The sequence below is a fragment of the Peromyscus maniculatus genome, chromosome 3 (assembly GCF_049852395.1).
Source record: "Peromyscus maniculatus bairdii isolate BWxNUB_F1_BW_parent chromosome 3, HU_Pman_BW_mat_3.1, whole genome shotgun sequence".
NCBI lineage: Eukaryota > Metazoa > Chordata > Mammalia > Rodentia > Cricetidae > Peromyscus > Peromyscus maniculatus.
In genome coordinates this window covers 94,204,344-94,226,385 of record NC_134854.1, presented here as the reverse complement: position 1 = coordinate 94,226,385, position 22,042 = coordinate 94,204,344, and the positions used below count along the sequence as shown (strand labels likewise).

The 22,042-nt window shown below is 54.2% G+C and overlaps 1 protein-coding gene across 2 annotated transcripts in view; it reads left to right on the top strand.

Moving 5' to 3' along the window:
• Atoh8 (atonal bHLH transcription factor 8) overlaps positions 1-22,042 on the top strand; it is a 31,580-nt gene that overhangs the window by 2,470 nt on the left and 7,068 nt on the right. The window contains exons 2-3 of one of the 2 annotated variants that reach the window (XM_076566926.1): positions 9,381-9,572; positions 14,797-21,789. In XM_076566926.1, the coding sequence (XP_076423041.1) occupies positions 9,381-9,572; positions 14,797-14,808 (204 nt within the window). In that variant the 3' untranslated portion in view covers positions 14,809-21,789. Of the gene's footprint in view, positions 1-9,380; positions 9,573-14,796; positions 21,790-22,042 lie in introns of those variants that run through there. The other variant, XM_016009272.3, reaches the window with a different exon arrangement.

The window sequence follows — 22,042 nt, the reverse complement described above, 5'->3', positions numbered from 1 at the left end:
TCTCACGTGAGTGTGGGAGAAATGTTTGATCAGTGGCTGTTCCTGCCTGCAGACACATCAGCTGTTGCCCTGAGCTGTGGAGCCATGACTCTACCCTAGCCAGCTCCTGCGCCCCTGCATGCCTGGGCAGTGACAGCCTGCAGCGTGTCTTGCGGTCCCTCTCGCGGGACAGGAGGGTGACAGGGCGGGAAGTTGCCTGTACATCTGCTTCACTTGCAGCTAGGTGAGCCTTTCCTGAGCTGGGGAGTCACGTGCCCAGAGCCTCTATCTCATCGCCCGCCCGTTACCTGTGTCCAGCCACCTTCTGAAGCCTTTCCCAGAGAGAGCATCATGGTTGTGTGTTCAGTCTGTGTCTCTCATGTCCTGTGGCTTTTGTAACTTCCAACAGGGAACTCTATTTAGTCTTAACGTCCTTGTCAGGATTGGGGAGACCCATTTTATAGCAAGCAATACTGAGGCCAGGAGAAGGTGGGCGGCTTAGCCAAGGCCATCTTGTAGTGAGTTAGGGCTTAGATGGCAACAGTTTCTGGAGAGCTTCTCTGGCTAAAATCTTCCCACTGGGTGGTGCCCCCGGAGACTCTCAGTGATGAGGTTGTTACTCCTGCCTGCTTTCATCTCTGCCATCTGTGGGGCAAGTGTCTGCAGAAAGTGAGTCCACACATTATCAAAAGAGGCTTTGTGTATGCATACATGTAGTTAAATGTATGTATGAATGTGTGTTCAGTACATGTACGCAACACACGAACACACACACACACACACACACACCTGTTGCTTTTTCCTGACCCTAACTATTGTGTCCTTTCCCTAGACGGGCTGCTGGGCCGTATCGGATGCCTGCTTGTTGTCTGAGGACAGGAATATAGCCAGGGACTGAGACTCTACCCACCATGTCCCCACCACCAAAGCGCCCGTCTGGTCGAGGGGGTGCTGTGTCACAGGGAACATCTTCCTCTCTGGGCCTCCGCCTCCTATTTGTCAGGCTCCGTGGTCTTTCCGTGTGGCCGTGGTCAGTCACCTGTCCTCTCGGGGCCTCGGCTGCTAAGGTTGCATCATGATCTTATCCCCTACCTCACAGGCAGCTCCCTTGTGCAGAGGGGACAGAGTCGGACAGGGACAGTAAGGAGGAGGAACATTTCTCTAATGTCCGCAAGGGCCTCGGGGCTGAGCGGGGCTCTGTTAGATAAGACCGTGTGGATTCTTTATTGTTTAAACCACCCCCTTTACACAGTGTCTCTTCCTATAGCCTTGGGTTGGCCTGCATCTTGTTATGTAGACCTGGCTGGCCTGGAATTTATAGAGATCTGCTTGCTTCTGCCTCCCTAAGTGCTGAGATTAAAGGCACACACCTCCATACATACCCAGCTTATCTGAAACTTTAATTTGTATTTGTGTGTGTGTGTGTGTGCGCGCGCACACGCGCGCGCACATGTGCATGCACGAACAGATGTGCCACAGGGTGAGTGGAGGTCAGAGGACAACTTCCAAGATGGTTCTCTCCTTCTACCCCGTGGGCCTTGGGCTTGAACTCGGGCCGTTGGACTTGGCAGCGGGCACCCTCTGAGCTGTCTAGGCAGTCGTTCTGTCATCTGATAACAAGCGCAGGAAGCGCCAGGCTCTGTCTTAGCATCTTCTGTGTTCCAGCTGGTGCTGTGAAGTGGGCGCCGCCATCGTTCCACAGCACCCCGGTTCACACCGGGTCACCCCGGGGGTCTCGGGAAGCTTACATGGACTGGCTGAGGTGGCGCAGGGTGTTTGGTGGCCTCACTCACCGGCGTTTGTGCCGCGCTGTGTCCGTGGGCCGCTCTTCGGGTCCTAGTTGGGCAGTGCCTTCGTGGCGCTGTGCAGATGCAGAGCTGTGTGGTCACCACCAAGCCTGGAATGAATCAGGGTTCGTGAGGCTTTTCCAGTGGCCAGTGCTTAACGGCTTTGCTTCTTGGCTTACCCACCCCGAGCACCAGGGGGCCAGTCGGGCCTCTGCCTGTCATTACAGTCTACACGACCCTCCCAACCCAACCGGGAAGAAAGAGCACAGGGGGCCGTGTGGCTGCTGGCAGAGGTCCAGGTGGGAGAGAGTCCCTCTGGTCAGGGGAGAGGGGCTCTGGGGCAGATGGTCAGACCACAGCACTCGCCACCAGCCCAGCTGCACGGGAGTCCTCCTTGCTGCCTCATATGAAGGCCATGTGTGTGCAGCTGGGCCTGGCCACGTGCAGGCTGCTCCCTGCCAGGTGGGAGGGGTCCCGGGGAAGGCCAGCTGTACTGGGTAGAGGACGGAAGGGCCTGAGCTGTGGGTCTCGGTTCCCTGGCAGGACCCTCCAGCTGTGCCCACCTTTGGGATGTCGAGCCTGTGGGTGGCTTTGATCTCTCCCTTGATGTCCGTGGAGAAGCGGCAGGAGAGTGTGATGGGCCCTTGGCCTCTGCCTCTCCCCCTGAAGGAGGTATCAAGCAAGTGGGGTCCGGGCTACCACCCCCAGTGTACCTTGGGGGTCCCCAGGGGTCTCCCCGGGTTCATTCAAAGTGACCTCAGAAGGGTATGGGGATGCTGGTCTCAGCTTAGCCTCTCTTGGACTCCCAAATCCTCTGAGGTGAAAGAGACACGGGGGACCCCCAGCAGTGTCTGTGCATCCCTCAGACTGGGGGGGATGAGCCTGCTCATACTGGAGCTCCCCACAGTTGGCAAGGGGGGATAGGACTCTCCCTGCCCCCAAGCTCACACTTCCAAAGGAGACTATTTGTTGAGATTCCTGTGACATGGATATATATCTTTGGTCATAAGTTTGTAGGTTGCTTATCCTTACACCAATGAGGACACTTGCAGAAAGTGGCCAGGTTCTGTCCCCAGGTCTGTCAGGCCCTGGGAGTGAATGGTTGGGGTCTCGGGCCCTACCTCATTTTGTAGAGACTTGGAATTTTAAAGGACCTTTCTAAGTAGACTTGGCAGGGATATTGAACAGCCCTAGATCAGGGAGTTTCACCCCATGAATCCTGCCCCACAGACACGAGAGAATAGTTTCATACAGAAGGAATCTAGAATGTCCCTGTCTGCAGGGCCATCTTGTGCTTGTAGCTCTGGGGGGTCTCTGAGGGACTGCCCGAGGGCAGAGGGCTTTGAGGGTTTTCCTGCATGTTCTGGTAGATTCTTGATTTTGTTTACGTTGTTTCCCCCCCACACTTGTCTGCTGTGACCCCGTTCTGAGAAGCAGCTGTTGGGATGCCCATGTTTCTGGTGAAGAACCAGGTCCTGTAAGGCCACGGCCCTCCTTAAAGTCAGGACGATGTCCAAGGGACAGCCAGGCCCCGAGGCTGCCCAGCCGGTGTTTGCAGGAGCCAAGGGAGGGTCCAGCTTGGGCCGTGGAGGAGGAGAGGAATGTTTGGGGGGGCGCCTAGAGGACCGTGTGAGAATGCCGAAGCTGATCTTTTGTGGAGTTTAGAATCCAGGAGCAGGGGAGAGAGCTCCGTCAGTACAATGTTTGCTATAGAAACATGAGGACCTGATATACAACGCCCCACCCACAAAGACGTCAGGCATGCTGGCGCTGGGGAGGTAGAAACGTGAGGCGCGCTGAGACTTGATCGCCTGTCCAGTTCAGCTGAACCAGTGAGCTCCAGGTTCAGGGGAGACCTTGTTTCAAAAGTTAAGATGGAGAGTGGTTGAGGGGGACCCCTGACATTGGTGTCTGGCCCTCACGCGCACGCTCGAACATACGCACGTACACCTGCACAGATGTGTGCAGATGCAGCTAGCCCTTATGGATGAACATGAGGGGGGTCCCTTTACCATTCCGGAAGCTGGGAAGTGTAGATGAAGAGTGGGGGCGCCCAGTGGCCCTGCCTACTCCTTCAACTCCAGGCTCTTGACCAGGCAGGGTCCTGTGCAGGCAACTGGGGGGCCTGTGGCTTGCTGGGGATGTTCACAGAGGTAATGTGCAAAAGTGGGGTCTAATGGGATCGCTGGCCCAAAACTTTAGCCAAAGCTATCCCCACCCCCATCTTAAGCTAATTGAGAAGAGCCCTGGTCCAGCCATGACTTCAAAACCCAGCATCTCTCTGCAGCTGGGAGACTTTGGAGACCACACAGCTGGGAGTCAAGTGCATCTTTGTGGAGTGGACATCATCGCCTTTTCCACAGCGGTCTGCTCGAGAGAAGGGTATAGACGGCATCAGAATGCCTCCATCTGCAGGGCTTTGTAGGAGGTGGCTATTGGGGACTTTTGGTAACACCAATATATGTCCTCAAGACTCAGTGAGGAGGGGCTGGAGAGACGGCTCAGTGGTTAAGAGCACTGGCTGCTCTTCCAGAGGTCCTGAGTTCAATTCCCAGCACCCACATGGCGGCTCAAGACTCTTGACTGGAGTTCCGGGGTTTCTGACACCCTCACACAGACACATATGCAGGCAAAACACCAATGTATATTTAAAAAAAAAAAAAACAAAACCCAGTGAGGAACGTGGGTGTTGCTGTTCCTACCCTCTAACGGAGGGAACTAAGGCTGAGAGAGGCGAAGGCATTTGGGCTAAATCATGCCGGTGTAAGCGCCTGGAATTTAAAGGAGCTCTTCCTGTCTCACCTCAGCATCCTAGAAGCAGAATATTCTGGACTCTTACTTTGTGGGAGCAGTCAGGCCAAGGTGTCTCCAGGCTGCGTGGTAGCTGAGCTGTTGAGGGCTGAAGGCCGTATAGGCACTGGAGAATGCCCGGGAGTGGTTTTATTGTTTGTTGTAGTGGTATGTGTATTTTAAATGTTTGTGACAGAGTCTAATGTACCCGAGGCTAACCTCAAACTCAGTACATAGCTGAGGATAACCTCAAACTTGCGGTCCTCCTGCCTCTACCTCTCATGTGCTGGGGTTGTGGGTGTGCATCACTTTTCCTGGTTGGTGCACTGCTGAGGCCTGAACCCAGGGTATCAAGGCATGCTAGGCAAGCACTCTAGCAGCTGAGTTCTCTCTCTAGTCCTGGCACCAGGATAACCTAGAAGGAGCCAAGTAAACCAAAGAGCCAGCCTCGGGGTAGGGGGAGGAACAGGCAAGCCACCTGAAGGCCACTGTTGCTTCGCGTGGCCACCTTGGTAGCAGAGGAGTGTCCTGTTGTGTGTGTCTTCCCTGGGTGCCAGGCAGACTCCAGCCAGGTCTCCGCTGACTGATCCGAGGCTCAGAATGTCACCTGTTTTCCTCATGTGCGTATGGGACATTCACCTTTACTTGGGGCCGATTTCAAACAGGATAATGCTGTGAAAGGCTATGACCATGCCAGATGGACAAGGGTTCAATCCATGGTTTTCTTTCTGTTTGACCAGGACCTTGACCCAAGCAGTGGCACAAAGTGACAGATCTAGGACAGGCTGGCCCAGGATGTGGCCTGGTGCTCCTGGGTTGGCCTTGGCCCCCACCTGTCATTCTGGGCCCCAGCACATAGACCTTTCTCAAAGCCTTGCTCCTTCATGGAAGCCAGACTGTTTGGGGGCCCAGGTGCAGAGTTGGCTGCTGAAGGAAGCCAGGATGATCTGTAAGTGACAATAGTTCTGGGTCCCCAGATTCCTCCACCCTGCAGGCAGACATCACCTCCTGGGTCGAGGAGCAGGCAGAGGAGCTGGCCTGCCCCTGAGACCCTCTTCCCTGGCCCAGATCTTGTTTATTTGTTCAAACTGATAACAGGGTTTTCTGGACTCTAAAAACAGGCAGATCACGTTGTTCTGGCAGCTTCTCGTGGGTGGGTTTGGTGACGTGGCCATGGGGAGGATGGGTGTGTTGCTGGGGGCTGAGGGTTCAGGAGAAGTAGCTTGCTCTGTTGCGTTCTCTGCCCTCTTGCTCTGGTTTTCTGGTCTCCCGGTTCCTGTAGGCTGGAAGGTGGTTAGCTACTGTGACCAGGGTTCTCACCCTCTCTGGAGTCTGCTTGGGACCTTCTGCAATACTGAATGTTGTCATCTTGCTGTCCTCTGCTGGGCTTGCCGTGTACAGTGCCTACGTCATCCACTGAATCCCTGCTGCCCTATGAGGTCAGTCTTGTTCCCAGGGTACAAAGGCACCCAGGCTCAGAGTGAGTATGTCATTCACTTAGTCTTAGGCTGGACAGAGTCAGAGCCAGGTGTTGAATCCAGGAGTCAGAGGTGTTGTATGTGTTGATTCTTTGTCTTCAGAGAGATGAAGGGCACATGCGTGCGTGTGGTGTGTGCCTGCGTGTGGCTACGTGTGGAGGCCAGAGGACAGCTTCTGCTGTGCCTCTTTTTTTTTTTTTTTTAATTTAGATTCTCTTCCCTCGTTGATCTGGAACTAACCAAGTAGTCTAGGCAGGCTGGCCAACAAGCTCCATGATGCCTCTGATTATGCCTTCCCAGTACTGAGATTATAAGCACATGCTACCATCCTGGACTTTTTAAATATGTGTTCTAGGAACTGAACTCAGGACATCATTTTTTTCCCCCGAAACTGGGTTTCTCTGTGTAGTTTTGGTGCCTGTCCTGGATCTCGTTCTGTAGACCAGGCTGGCTTCGAACTCACAGAGCTCTGTCTGGCTCTGCCTCCTGAGTGCTAGGATTAAAAGCATGCGCCACCACTGCCTGGCTCTCAGGACATCATTTTTGCAAGGCACGTGATTAAATTCTTCTCAGCCCAGATAAAGTCTTTTTTATTTTATCTTATTTGTGTTTATAGATATGAGTGTTTTGCCTGTGTATTTGTCTACATAACCTTGTGAGTGCCTGGTACCTAAAGAGGCTGAAAGAGGGTATTGGATCCCCTAGAACTGGAGTTACATATGGCTTTGAGCTGCCATGTGGGTGCTAGGAATCAAACCCAGGTCCTTTGGGAGAACAGCCATATCCTAACCATTGAGCAATCTCTACAGCCCCTTATCTTATCTTATTTTATTTTAATTAGGTGTATATGTGTCTGAGTGTGGGTTTGTATGCTAGTGCAGTATCTGAGGAGACCAGAAGAGGCCTTGGGTCCCGTGTTGCTGGAGTTATAGGCAGTTGTGAGCTGCCCTATCTGGCTGCTGGAAACCACATTCTGGTTGTCTGGAAGATCAGTATGCTGTCTTAACTTCAAGCCATCTCTCCTGCCCCCAAATAGTGTTTTTGGAACTAGAGTCAAAAGCTTCTGGAGTTAATTCACTCGTTGCCTTATTTAATCAGCCCCTTTGGAGCCTGGGCAGGATCTGGATTACACTCCACAGCTGTAAGCCTTCCCCCAGCATATGGGGACACCAGTCACTAGGGGTGAGGGCAAAAATGTGGACTTAAAGACAGATACAGCTCCATAATAGCTCCATGAAGGAAGGCTGCTCCCTTGGTATAGGGTGGGCATGAGAAATGACAGAAAGTCCCTAGAGGAAGGCTGGTCAAAGGGAATGATGTATTTAGGGAACAGTCAGAGGTCTTGCTCATCCTTGATTCTGGGGCCTCCAGTGGGGCTTTTCGTTCTTGGCGTTACTGAGCTCTGGGGCCAAAGAGTTCTTTGTTGTGGAGGGCATTAAGGGTCCTGTACATGGTGTGGTGTTCAGCAACACCCCAGGCATCCCTCCAAACCCTGCTGCTCCTCAGTTGTGACAACTAGGAATGTCCCCAGACCTTGCCATCTGTCCCCTGAGGGATAAAAGCATCCCTGGATCAAAACCATGGACTTCAAAGAGCCCCTGGCCCATGAGAATGCTCCCTAAATACTACAGCAGCAGTTCTGTGTGGGCCCCACGTTCGGTGGAGTCATGGTGAGTTGGTGATATGGACACTGTGTAAGAGGCCAAAGAGCTATAGATAGGACCAGAGCCTTGGCTGCTGGTGGAACGTTTCAGCCATTTGGGTGAACAGGGGAGAGAAGGAACAGGTCCATTGGTTAGTAGATTTTGAGGAGTTACGTCCATGTTACAACGCCACACTCAGTTCTACTATCCTGTGGTCTTCGCTCTTAGATGGCTCCCATAGCACTTGTGTAGGGTGGACGATGCTAAGAAGTCAGAGGCTCCGCCCCCTTTCCTAGCACACCCCTCTATAATTACTGAGTGATTAGCTGCTGCTGAATCAGAGACAAATGAATCAAGTCTGGTTGGGGCTGGTGGCATTTATTACACACCTGTTGTGTGCCATGCTTGGCAGTGACCCAGGTCCAGAGTGCATAGGAAAAACGAAGCAAGAGGAAAACGCATCACATGTTTGTGTCTGAGTATGTGCACCGTCCCCTGAATGTCTCCAGGGTCCCAGGAGAGTGCATGATACCTTTAAAAATGTTATTTATTACTAAGTGTGTGTGTGAGCGGATGGTGCGCGCATGTGGGCATATTGCCCCGGCGGCACATGTGAGAGGTGCAGAGGACAGATAGGCTGGGTCCTCCCCTTCCTGCACACAGAGTCCCAGGACCGGCCTCTGGGTGTGAGGTTTGCATGGCTCCAGCTTTTACCTCTGACCATCGCTCCAGCCTGCATTGTTCTCCTTGGGTCTAAATTCTTTGAAGGCAGGAGTTGGAGTTTGTTTATTTGCTTGCTTGTTCTCAGGCAGGGTCTGGTTCTGTAGCCCTAGCTAGTCAGGTAATCACTGTGTCGCCCAGGGGTGGCTTCCAACTCAACAGTAGTGTCCTGCCTTGGCTCCCTAAATGCTCTGATTATAGGTGTGCACCCCCACACCTGGCTAGGAGCCATGTTTTTATTTTAACTTTTTAAAAGTTGTTGTGAGATGGAGTCACCTGTAGCTTTCTGTGAACTTACTACATAACAGGTTGATTTTGAACTCCTGATCTTCCTGCCTCCACCTCCCTGGTGGGGCTGGGATTATAGGTATATATTAGCAGGCCCATAGGAGTCAAGTTTTTGCAGGGCATGGTGATGCACACCTTTAATCCCAGCACTCAGGAGGCAAAGGCAGGCAGATCTCTACAAGTTAGAGGCCAGCCTGGTCTATGCCACGAGTTCCAGCCCATCCAGGACTACATAGTGAGACCCCATCTTGAAAAAGAAAAAAAAAATGTTTTAACTGTTGGGGCATCAAGTGTCCAATAAAATAAGTGTCCATGAATGAATGAACCCATGAAAAGAAAGCGTCGGCCGTAGAAAGAACATCTGCCCCCTCGGAGGGGGAGGAGGACAGGGCTCTTGTCTGTCAGAGCAGAAATCTGGGGTACTTCAGCCGGTGCTTGGCTGTGGGTTGGGCCTGATCGTCTTCCCCTGTGCGGTGGGAATTCGGGGACAACCTAGAGTGTGGGAGAGGATGAGCTGGGAAGTGGGCGTGTACCCTTGAGATGCTTAGCACAGGTCATGACATCAGGTGTCAGGCCCAGACACACAGTGGACAGGCTGCTCTCCCTCCCTGCCAGCCTAGGTGGGTATTGAGGGGTGCGTGCCCAGCACCAAGGCCTTTGCAGCGGTTCCTGATGCCCTCCCCTGCCATCCTCAGGTGCCATGCTATTCCTACGGGCAGAAGCTGTCCAAACTGGCCATCCTGAGGATCGCCTGCAACTACATCCTGTCCCTGGCGCGCCTGGCTGACCTGGACTACAGCGCCGACCACAGCAACCTCAGTTTCTCCGAGTGTGTGCAGCGCTGCACCCGCACCCTGCAGGCAGAAGGACGCGCCAAGAAGCGGAAGGTATGCCCCTGCACTCAGCCAGCAGCCTTAGGGGAGGTGGGGACGGGAAGGTGGGGGTGCCCCGGGGGTGCCCGGGAATCCCAGGTGTCCTAAGAGGTCAGCTTCTTGGAATGTTCTAGTAGACACCTCGGATTCAGGAATCCTTAACTTCCCTGGGATCATGGGTGGAATCATGGGCATAAAGCTGCTGGGGACTTTGGATAGCCTGGAGTCTCTAGGTTTGGGTTTGCTTTTTGCTTAAAATGAAGACAATGGTCCATCTTGGAAGCCCTTCCTCCTCTTAGGTGATCTGAGGCTGAATTATTCATGTGGCCCTGACAGATGTTATATCAGGATGAGATTTCCCTGAATAGGTGGCATCCCAGGAGAGGCCTTCTGCAGGTCTGGGGAAGTGATATGAAAGTTTGCGTGAGGGTGGAGGCTATCTGTTCTTTCTTTTATTTCACGTATTCATTTTGGAGAGATTCACTGAGCAGGTTGGATAGGGGGGATGAACTTTCTATGCAGGGATAGGGTGGTCAGAAAGATATCCCTGGTGTGGATGGAGAGTGTGGCCTATCATGGGGCGGGGGACGGCCAGAGGGAAGAGTCACAGAGTCGTTCTCCTGCCCAAGAGAGCTGGGCAGAACGTCTTATTGGAAGTGGCATTTGAGCTGGGAATAGCTAAGAGGCCACCAGGCAGATAAACAGTGGACAGCCCTGGAGACAGAACGGACAGCCTGTACTAAACCTCGTGTATTTAAGGAAATCTGTGGAGGAGGAAAGGGGCTGGGCACAAGCATAGTTTCCTACATGCCTGATGCTTCAGGATATCCACTCAGGGCCCAGTGCGTAGCAGAGTTCCTGTAGCTCTCTGGGCTCTGTTCCCCTGTCATGCCTGGCAACAGACAGTGGGACCCAGTCTGTCCTTGAGATGCGCGGGAGGTCCTGGGAACAGGAGCTGAGGACTCTGGTATCCTTCATCCAATCGCCAGCTTGAATCCTTTGGGCCTGCCCCCCCCCCCCCCCCCCCGGCTCTTTTTAGGTAGGGAACCTATGGCTTGCCCTGATTTCCCGGAGGCTGCCGAGGCCCCAGCCAGGGAGGCCCTCCTCAGGGGGTGCTACCAGCCCCTAATTGCACACTGCATTCCTGGGAGTGATGTAGCAGGGCCAATTAAGAGAGGCCCTCATCAAGCGGGCCGAGAGAGGAAGCGCCACTGGCCACTCTGGGGCCAGCTTTCCTGCTTTCCTTGGGAGAGTGACATGGGTAAATGAAGGTGTGATTGATGGCCCCATGCCGCGTGCTCTGTGACAAAGAGGTTGGTAAACTCTTGGTGAACTCCTGTGGCATTTGGCTGTTGGTGTGTGTGTGTGTGTGTCCCTCAGTGGTGCAGATAGGCAGCATGGGCAGGCTCCTTACCTCTCCCCCTCCTCCTCCTCCTCCCCCGTCTTCATACCCCCTTCCCAGTCCCAGCAATGCCAGACCCCCCACCCTCCCCTGCTAGTCCTTTGATTGGCGTAGACAGCGCCCTGCAGCCCCAGCCAGAGAGCCAGGGAAACGGGGCCAGCAGAGTGAGATGCCCCGCAGAGTCCTGTGACATCACCTCAAGCCTAAGAAACCGTAGAGACCTCCCTTCTGTACGGACGAGGAGATGGAAATAGCAGGCTGTGGATGAGTTACCGGACAGCCCTGGCTCTTACCTAGTAGCTGAGGACCCTTTCCTAACCCCTCAAGCTTCCTTGACAATCGGAACTCGTGGGGCACTCACTCAGGGCCGCCTCAGAGATGGAATGTGTTTGCGGGTCTCAGAAGGGAGGACAGACCTCTGCCTGCTTGGTGACTGGTTGGAGGATGCTTCCCTTTGTTCTGGGATGGGGGGGGGGTCGTTTCCATAGTAAGCACATGTTTAGATATATCCTATCCACTCAAAGTAGAAACTGGACCCTCACCTGTGGCCTCCCAGGCACGGCTTCTGCTCACCAAGGTTCTCCTTCTTATGTGCAGAACGGCCTCGTTGAGAAGCCTCATGTGGCAAGTGGGGGCGGAGGCTGTGTTCCAGCTCCAGGCCTCAGCACTGCCAGGCCACAGTCTGGGACACTGGCTGGGTCCAAAGGATACCACCCCCAGCAGATATCTACCCCTTATAGAGCATGTGACGTACGCAGGTGATCGAGTGGGGTCTTAAAGCCCTCCGTATACCTATTCCCTGCACGGTACCTTCTTTGTGACCCATATGGAGGTATAGATAGATAGAAAAAGTTTGCCACACTGTCCCTGCCACCTAGTGGCAACAGGACATTGTGGTTGGAGGATTTGGAAGCCGAGAGTGACCAGAGTGAAAAAGGCGAAATCTAATGAAGAATTCTTGTTCTTCGCATGGAGTCTCTAGCCATCAGAAGCCACCAGGAAGCCGTGGATAGAGTCAAGTCTGTTCTGCAGGTGGGAGGATTGGGTGTTCTGCAGGTGGGAGGATAAGAAGATAAGATCTGGAGGCTTCCATGCAGGTGTCTGCTTTGCCCTTTATGGATCTTGAGTAGCAGGGTGACTCCATGCCCTGGGCTTGTCGTTAACATCACCCTCGAGGAGGCCCTGGGATAGGGCACAGGGGCCTTGGCTAGCTCTGAATGACATCATGACATACCCTCCCTTAGCTTCTGGGCAACTCAGGAACACGAGGGGCCCTTGTTGTTCTTCCATGGAAACTGGGATGACAGTCTCAGGTGACGCTCACCTCCCCAGCCTCTTCCTACCAAGGCTGAGGCATGGTTGGTTGCTTGCTCTGGGTTCCGGGCTTGAGAAGTCCAGTAGTCCAGTGTTGGTTTCTGAGAAGGACTTTCTTGGCTTTTCTCACCTGGCCAAGAGCATCACACAGTCAGACAGCAGGCATGCTAACTCAGGTTTCTCTTTCACTTACAAAGCCAGGACTGTCACTTAGGGCCCCACCTTGATGACCTCGTCTCATGTAATCAACTCCCAGAAGTCCCTGCCCCCGTGTTATTGACAACATGAGTTTTGGAGTTGAGTTTCCAATACACGTAACCGGGGGCACATGTATTGTGAAGTTGAAACCCCATCACAACTCATTTACATTAAAAAAATAATTCATGGGGGCAGAGGGGGACGTGTGCCATGCTTGTGGAGGTCATCAGAGAAAAACTTGTTGGTTGTCTCTTTTCTACCACCTAGGATCCAGGGATAAACTCAGTCCACTGGGCTTGGTGGAAGGTGTGTTTACCTTCCGAGCCAGCTCACGGGCGGCCACCTGACTCAGCCCATTTGAACTCAAGTTTAAAAACTTAAGTGGAGCCTAGTGAGATAGCTCATAGATGTAATCTCAGCACTCCGGGAGCTGGAACAGAAAGACTGCCAAGAATTCCAGGCCAACTCTGGCTATCGAGTGAGCCCCCCCCCCCCCCCCCCCCCGCACGCGCGCTCCCCAAAAGCCTTAAGTGGAAAGAGTAGTTCTGATTTGAGACCACCAGGAAGGATGGCAAGAGGCTGGAGGCAAGGGGCTGTGGGTAAAGACTGCTGTCTGTGAACAGATGTCTGCTCTGCCTCTGTGACGCTGGTGGTCCTGGCCACTGTGACGGGTGACAGTTTGAGCTGGGGGATTGCTCCATGAGCGATCGTGTCCCCAAGAGGCTGGGTGACCCTCCTTCAGGACATCTGTTTGAGAGCCTGAGTCCAGTGAACTCCTGACCCACCCCCACCCCCACCCCATGAGCCACCCTGCCCCTTCAGGTCTGTGTTAGGAACAGAGCCAACACTGAACGTGGTCCACTCCCTGGGCCTCAGGTGTGCCTCTCTGTCCATCACAGCCCTCCACCAGCCATTCTCCCTTTCTAGCTTTTGAGTTTTGACCCAACTCATACGCCCTGGCAGTGCAGGGAGCCCTGTGAGAGGCCGTTCAGCAGAGACAGGGCGGGAAGGGGAAAGGGGAGGGCTGTCCCAGCTCTGCTGAAGAGAGCAGCTGAACACCTGGCTCCTGCAGCCTCAGTTTCTGTAGTGGCGCCTTCTGGGAGCCTCTCAGGAGGAGGACCGACCTGTTCCTTCATACCTGGCCTCTGTCTGTGGGACCTGCCCAACCTCCTGTCTAGAGCACCCTCTTCCAGGGATTTCAAGTAGCTCCGTTACAACATCTCCTGCTGACATCCATGGCGTTGTTTGAGTCTTGGTAATGAATGGCCACTAAGTCCCCGCCTTAGTTGCTCCCGGACAGTGGGGTAGGACGGGAGGGCAGGATAAGCAGCAATCCCTTGAGGAAGCCAGGGTACCAGCCTGCTTGTGTGGCACGTAGGGCCGGGAAGTGGAGAAGCGCCTCTTGGTGTGGGTGCCCGGGAGTCTGAGACCTCTCTAGCAGGTGACGTTTTCTCCTGCTGTCCACTGCCATCCGGGGGGGGGGGGGGGAGCTTTTTAAGGTGATGGCAGGTGGGGTACCAGACTGTCGGTTCTGGGCACGGACCAAGGGCAGACTGGTTTTGGGTGGCAGTCAGTAGGGGAGAGGGGAGAGTCAGTATGAGCTTTGGGTGTTCAAGGTCGCCTCCTATCTAGGTGGCTGAGTCCTGAACAGTCCTTTTGTTCATAGAGCCTGGGTGCGTGTGGTATAGTCTAAAGAGCCCCTCCCCAGCTGGGTCCAGCTCCCTCACTCTGTGTGGGTCCAAGCACCCACTGAGGGTATTGTCTTAGCTGTGTCCCCAACCTGCCTCGGAAGTGGTCACTCCCACACTGCCTGGCTCTCCCCTTCTGTCCAGCCCACCTCCAGGCACGGACTACTTCCCATGTGAAACTCAGGCAGGCCAGGGTGGCCCTCAAATCCAAATCCTCTAGGATAAGTCATTGAGTTAAATGCCATTTGCTCTCAAAGCCTGTGGAGTCCATCTATGCTGGGAAAAAAAAAAGAGAGGTGTGTGGGAAAGAAACCACCACCCAGTTCCCCTCCAGTCGTAAAAATGGATGCAATTTATTTTTTCTGGCATTCCAATTACATAGATGTTTGTCGCCAGCTGTTCCAACACGGAGCGTTCCTTCAGCTGCCGTTTCTTCTCTCACATTTGACACTGTTAGGCCACAAGTCTGGCAGGGCCTGGGTTGGTGGGATCATTAGCTTGGGGGGCCTCCCAGGTGAGCTGGGCCGGCTTTCCTTGCAAGGGCCTATGATGTTCCTTGGGTGGTCTGAGGTGAGGTCGAGGCTGAGGTGCCGTGGTCCCAGCCCTGTGGATCACAACTCTGCCCTTCACCCTGCAGTGCTGGATGTGAATGGAGCCTCGGGAGCCTCGATGGTAGCAAGAGAGAAGCAATGCGCATGCGCGGACATGAAAGCGGTCTGTGCGCTAGGAACTCGCCATGCTTAGGACATGGATGCTGCAGAAAGATGTCTGTGTAGAGTTGGGAGGAACCCCTGGAGCCCTACACCTCTCAAGAGCGCTGCCATCTCTGGCATGTTTGTGTTTAGCCCTGAAGTAAACAAGATGTAGGACTGGGGGCTAGACAAGGTTCTAAGTCCTGGCAGCGGTACTTCTTTCTTGGTGCCTCTGATCCTGAGGTCTCTTCGCCATAAGGCAAGAGCGCCATACCTTTCCTGTTCTGACGGGAATAAACAAAACCGGGTGTCGGAAAGGGGCTATCTTTTTCTCAGAAAGGGAAATCTCTGAATTTCCAGTTACAGGGTGAGAAGTTCGTATCCAGCCCTAGGAAGGAACATCTCAGGAAAGGGCAGGGCCGCAGGGCCGGCAGATGAGGACTCTCCCATCTCTAGCACTTGAATCCGAAGCATTGGTCCTGTCCTTTAAAGTGAGGCCAGCAAGCAGTCAGTCCATAAATCCTAGATTTCAAAGGGCACGGATCTATACCAAGGAACCTAGGCAACATTTGGTGCTGAAGAATGCCAATAAACAGACCACCATCAACAGACACCAGCCATATGGTGAGGCCCACTGTGCACCAGACACTCTGTGCCTACCATCTCTACCCCTTGTTAATAATACCCCGGGAGTCAGGAGCGATGCCCCCTCTGCACAGAATGGAAACTGAGGCCAAGAGAAGGCCCCGGGCCATAGGGCTAAGAAGTAGGTTTTCTTTCTTTGGTTGAAAACTCCAAGCTCTTTCTCCCCTGAAACTTGCCCGGGAGCGCCCCCCCCCCCCCATGTCCTGTGCCCTACCCACTTGGAACCCTTATGTAAATAGGCATCTGCAGCACGTGGAGGTTCCATTTAGCTGCAGGGAGCCAATAGCCCGCTGGTGGTGGCGAGGAGTGGGGTGGGCCGGGGTTCGGGGGCGGGGGTGTCATCAGCTCCGAGCACCCCCCAGGGCTGCGCCGCCAGTGAGGCCTGACACCGGGTTAAGTCGCCTGGCGGCCTCCGGCTGCAGCTGGGAGCGCCGCCTGGTTCCCATTCGGTGCTGTGGTTTTGATTAGCTGCTGCGAGAGGCGGGCCTGGCTGCGAGTCTATGGGAGCTCCGCAGGAACAGCGGGTCCCCCCCTCCAGGCCGCCCGCCCCCCCTCCTGGCAGCCCCAGACTCCAGATGTTCCGAGCGCTCGCTGGGAAGGCCTGCTGGCGCCACGGAGGGCAGAGGGCAGGGAAAGCACGCGAGTTGGAAGCCCAAGAACTCAGTCACCGCAGGCCTTGGCAGCCCGCCCGGCCCTCCGCTGGCACATTCCCCAGCTCTCCCCTGGCCATCTGTTCCCAAAAAGCCCTTTCAGAACCTCATCATCACTCAGGATACAACAGCGCGAGCAGCTGGTTTGGAGGCAGCAGCGAAAACCGTGCAAAAGGTTCTTTGTGAGAGAGGAAACTCGCTTATGAATAACAGGGCTGGATGCCGTAAAAGTTGGCGGCTGCAGTTCGTGTTTCTCAGGCGCGTTTCTCAGGCGCCGCCGCTGTTTGCTCTTGACTTTTTATCTCTGGTTTTTATTCCTCCCCACCCCCCACGCCCTTGTTTGCCTTCAGTGTTTTTTTCTTCCTCTTCTGACACCAGGTGTCATTTCTTCCTCCCTGGGAGTACCTGAAGGCCACCTAATTAGTTCCTAGGGTACTGTCAGCTTTTCTTCTTGGTCTCAAAGCTGTTAACCCCGAGGGTAGCGGGAAGTGACTGTTTCCCTCTGGTTTGGAAGAGACTGGCAGGCAAGAAGGTCGGGGAGTCTAATGGGAGGAGAGCGGGGGTGGGGGGGTGGGGGGGATGCTCTCAGTAAGTGAAGTGCTTGCTGGGGAAGAGTGAGGACCTGGGTAAAAGGGTGGCAGCGTGCGTCGATTCAATGGCAGGGCTCAGGGAGAGACCCTGTCTCAAAAAAGAAAGGGAGGTAGTGTACAGAAGTGAGGGGGAGACCCTGATGTTAACCTTTGTCCCCCACATGACACACACACACACACACACACACACACACACACACACACACACACACACACCTGGATTAGCGTGGCTAGGTCCGGACCTGTTCATTGCTGAGGTGTCTCCAAAAGTCCTGGTCCTAACTTGTCATCCCCGGAGTTCTAACTAACATGGAGGTGGAAAGTTATCTCAGTGTTACCCTGACTGACCCCAGCTTGCAGAAGCAAGCTTTGTGCCGGGGTGGGACCCGCAGAAGGGACCCCCACCACGGGCTCATCCGAAGGCAGCACCAAGGAGCTTTTGGGGAGAGCAGTGGTAGCCAGAATCACCCCGGTGCCCGGGCCCCCGCAGCTGACTGCAGCCTGACGTGAAGCCTTTTTAAAGAACCGGCTGCTGCCGCTGTCGCCAGAGGCTGCTGGGACATGTCTGCTCAGGATCTGGGCACCTTCTGGGAACAGTCACCAGGTGGCCTGTCCAGGGCTGTGGGTCCTGGGGCAGGGCTGGCAGCTGGGATGAAAAGGGAGAAGAGCAGGGCCTCCCGTCTCCCTGGCACCCCTTGAGACAGGGAACGGGGTCAAGACTGTCTGGTGGGGCAGGGCAGGGTGCGGTGATGGGGTGGGCACAGGGGACAGCGTGGCGTTCTCTTCTGCTCCCTCAGCCCCTGTACTTCTTTGCCGTCTGCTGCCTCCCTACTGTCCCTTCAGGACCCCAGAGCCCGTCAGCTCCTCGCTTAGCAGCGGGAAAGGACCGCCAGTGGCCTGCTTCCCCACACTACCATTGGACCTTTGCATTTCTTCTGAGCTTTCTTCAAACCTCTCCCCTTTTCTCCTGCCTTACCCTCTGCTTTTCTCCCATCCGCGGTTAGCTGGGCAGATAGGGCAGGACCAAAGGTCTATTTTATCATAATTTCAGGGCCATTAATCTCATGTCCGGAGGGGCTTGGCGCCAGCCCTGGGGTCCTCCCTGTGTGGCCTCCATGGGGGTGGGGTGTCTGGGTCTTCGGTCTGGACTGGGTCTCAGTGGTGCTTTGGGGACCATGAGACCTTGTTCAAGAGTCTTAGGCTTGGCTGGGAAGAGGGGTCAGAGGTTAAGAGCACTGGCTCATCTTCCCAAGGACCAGGGTTCAATTCCCAGCACCCGGGTGGCAGCTCACACTGTCTGTAAAATTCCAGTCCCAGGGGGTCCAAAGCCCTCTTCTGGCCTCTGTGTGCACTTCATACATGTGGTGCACAGACACACATTCAGGCAAACACTCACACACATTAAAAAAGAAAAAGAAAAAGTCTTAGGCTCATGCTGGGAGGCACTCCAGGGGCTGACCAGGGATGGACAGTTGAAAGGATATGAATTTGGCTTGTGAATTCTGTTTCTCCCCCACATGAGAAATTGGTTTTCCTGAGGCCAAAGGTATGGAGGACTTAGGAAAGAATAGTGACTGCCGATCCTATGCTCCTGGGGACAAGGTGGAACTGGCCCAGGGACCAAGCATTGATTTTAGTTCTAGGTTTCCAGAGGACAAGGTTTGGGGAGGGTTACCTGCCCACTGCGTAGTCCTGATGGGCAGAGTGTGTTGGCTGGCCCTGGAACTGCTTGTCCCTTTTATACCCACCCCAGCAGGCCTGATAACAGATTCTAGGAGAAAAAAGAACCTCCCCTCCTTGATTTCCCAGTATATGTGTTTCTAAAGGCCAGAGTTGGGGGCCAGTGTCCTTTAAGACACTCATGGTTATCCCAGTCCTGTGCCAGCAGCCAAGCAGCTCAGGCTCCAACACTTCCTCAGGGCCATTGCCGTGCCGGAGCCAGGCCGGCAGCTTCCCTCACCCATCCAGGATTCCCAGGTATTCTCCATAGGTGAGACCTAAGTCGGACTTAACAGGACACCTGGCTGTCCCCAGCCACCTATTCATTGTGTCCCAGAGCTCCTGGCCAGCTCTGCGTGTATGCTAGCCTTGTTTATGATAACCGCCTCAGCCTCTCAGCTGATCTAGCTCTGCCTCACTCCCACCCATTGTGAAAGGCTCAGTTCCTCCAGGAAGCCCTCCTGGACCCCTGCCCACTCCAGTTTCCTCATGGGGCCTGTAGAACAGCTTTGGGGATCCAGGGTTTTTCTTTCTTCCTCGTGACTACACAGTGGCTGCCGTAGCCTCAAGCGCTTCCGCCTCAAAGGGCATCCAGAATCTGGGTGGGGACAAGACCCAGATGAAGGCATCTTTTCTTCGGCGCAGTCGGTTCTGCCTAGGTATCTCCTGCCTTCCCCGAACAGTGGCTGTCTTTGAACCCGAGAAAACCATCGGGGCTTGTCCATGGGGAGGGCCGCAGAGCAGCCCCCACATAGGTCAACCCGGGAGAATTGACTCCACTTGTGACAGGGCATTTTTCTTCTTAGTGGGGCCAACCTTGTGTTCTGACTTGGACCACCATGGCAGAAAACTGTTTACCTCGCCCACTTCATCCTAGCCACATCCTTACAAAGCTGGGGTCCCAGCCTCGTTTTCAGCTGGTGGCATCCAGGTTCTTAGACCATAGGTGGCCAGCTCCCCAGTGACCTCACACCTCTGTACAGTTCCTAGGTGTTTTTGCAGAATCTTCTCACACCATTATTTCCTTGATCCCCCCCCCCTTTTGGATCTCTGTTATTGAGGGGTTTGGGATGACACAAAGTCACCCAGGCCCAGAGCAGGGCAGGACTGGGCAGGACCCGTGCAGGCTGGTACATCAGGCTGCCACCGCCACCCTGTGACACAGCCCTCCCTCTGGACTGCTTAGCAGTGTGGGTTCTGGGGACAGGGGTCTGCATTTCAGCACAACTGTGTGTGCATGCTCTGAGCGTGGGTATTGCCTTCAGCAGGCAGAATCCTCCTCCTAAAATGGAGATACCGCTGTCCAGGGGGGAGGGGACTGGGGGGCACAATGGCTATGAAAAGGTTTTCTCAACTGGATGTCAGAAGGTCCTGGAGGACAGGGCTGGCCCATCTGAAAAGTGGCTCAGGAGAAGTCAAGTGTCATACTAGCCTGGGTTATTCCCAAGTCTGTTGACTGTGCACCACCGCCCCGTGCACGCATATGCGTGCGTGTGTGCGTGCGTGCATGCGTGCGTGTGTGCGTGTGTGTCTTCATGCTATGCACAGGTGTGCAGGACCACACATCTGTCAGTATCAGATGGAGGTTTCCTCAAGACTATACCATTTTCCAGGACGGGAAGAAGGGTCATTTCAGAATGCAGTTAGTTGATGGTTTGAAACACTCCCTCCAGAGTTCAAGCGCCCTTAGAGATGGCCCCGTGGTGTAAGGGAGGGCAGACATGAGCTGCTCAGAGCCCACCAAGAACGGGGTGGGAGTGACAGGCGTTTCTGGGGGTCCCCTCCCATCACGGTAGCTTTGCTTCACACCTTCCTTTCCTGCTCACCCGTCCCTAAAACTTTGGAACAGGAAGGACACGGATTGGCACCAGAAGAGTTATTTACAAAAGTGGACCACTTTGTACCCTCCCCAACATACATACGTTAATCTTAATTTTTAATTATGTATGTACATTTTTGATCCACATAACCCAAGATGGCTCCAAATTTCTATCTAGTGGAGTGTGACTTTGAACTTTTGATCCTCCGGCCTCTGTCTCCCCAGAGCTGAGATTTCAGACATGTTCCAGCCCGGCCACTTCCTCCATGCTGGGATAGAACCAGGGCTTTGTGCTGGGAGGCAAGCCCTCTATCAAGTGAGCTACACCCTCAGCCCATAAAATTTTACTTCTTTTTCGATCTTTGAGTAGGAAATGATGAAGACGCCCCAAAGGGCCCTGAGCTTTTATTAAGACTACATGAGTCCCAGTCTCGGCGCTCACCCCATCAGCTTCGTTCTAGGCCCTAGGTTTACTTCAAGGAATAAACCAGACAGAGGCCCCACCCTGGAGAGCAGCTAAAGGACACAAAAGTGAAAGCTAAAGATCCAGAGGAGGGCCCTGTGTGGACAGGAGTTCGCTGAACTTGGTGTGCATGCAGACCTTACGACCTGGACTCCCGGGTGCTGGGGTCTGAGCGGCAGAACAGAAGCAACCTGTTGTCGCAAGGTCAGCTCTGGGAGCAGGTGCAGAGCTGGCCAGGGGCCATGTCACCAGGGAAGAAGTAGAAAGGTGACGATGAAGGGCCCAGGAGCAGAGGCCATGTAGTGTTGGAGCAAAGGGCTCCATGCATGGCAGGGACCCAGGGACCTGCACAGACTGGTGGTGCTCATGGGCTTGACCCCGAGTTGTGCAGGAAGATGTTAACTGACATGCTCAGGTCCTGCAGCTGGTAGACTGGGGATCTCAGGCTCAGAACACAGACTCCCTGACGCCACTGGTTGGCACCTTCAATCACTACACTGGATTGCCTGCTGGGCGCGTGGCACACACATGTGTGGACGTCTGTGAGAGGAAGGAAAGAGTCATTTCCCTGTCCCATTCTCAGCCTTTCCTTAGTATTGCTGACACCTCCTTTTATGGAGTAACTGATAAGGTGTCAGGGAAAAAGGCTGAAGAGGTGTCCGTACCTGTCCCCACATCCCACAGTGCTCTGGATTCTAGCTAAGGCACGGGCTTAAGGACATCAGAAGAGACAAGGGGAAGGAGAGACAAGGGGAAGGGGTATCTCCTGTTAGAATTGCATTTGCAGGCTAGGCATAGTTCAGTTGGTAGTGCTTGCCTAACATGCGTGAAGCCCTGAGTTTGCCCCCATCATCGCATAAACCAAGAGTATTGACTCACGCTGCAGTCCCAGCACTTAGGAGGCAGAGGCAGGAGAAACAGAAGTCCAGGATCATTCTCTGCTATATAGCAAGTTTGAGGTTACTAGTGAGATCCTATCTCAGTAAGTAAGTAAATAAGGAAACACGCAAACAAAACCAAACCCCATGGTTTCATGGAACTCCAGCACACACACACACTCTGCACACATGCACACACACTCCATTGGTGTCAGGCTCCCTCGTGTGTGTCTTCTGGGTGTAGACAGGGATTTTTCACAGAGGCCTCCTGGCCAGCGTGAATTGGTTTATCTGGCGTTGCCCCCCACCCTCACCCCCCATCACTTTGCTAGAAGGATTGGGAACTGCTCACTGTGCTCCATGCAGAATAACGGAGCAACTGCCATCTCAGGGCAGATCCGCTCAGGGACCCGAGGTCCTGTCCACT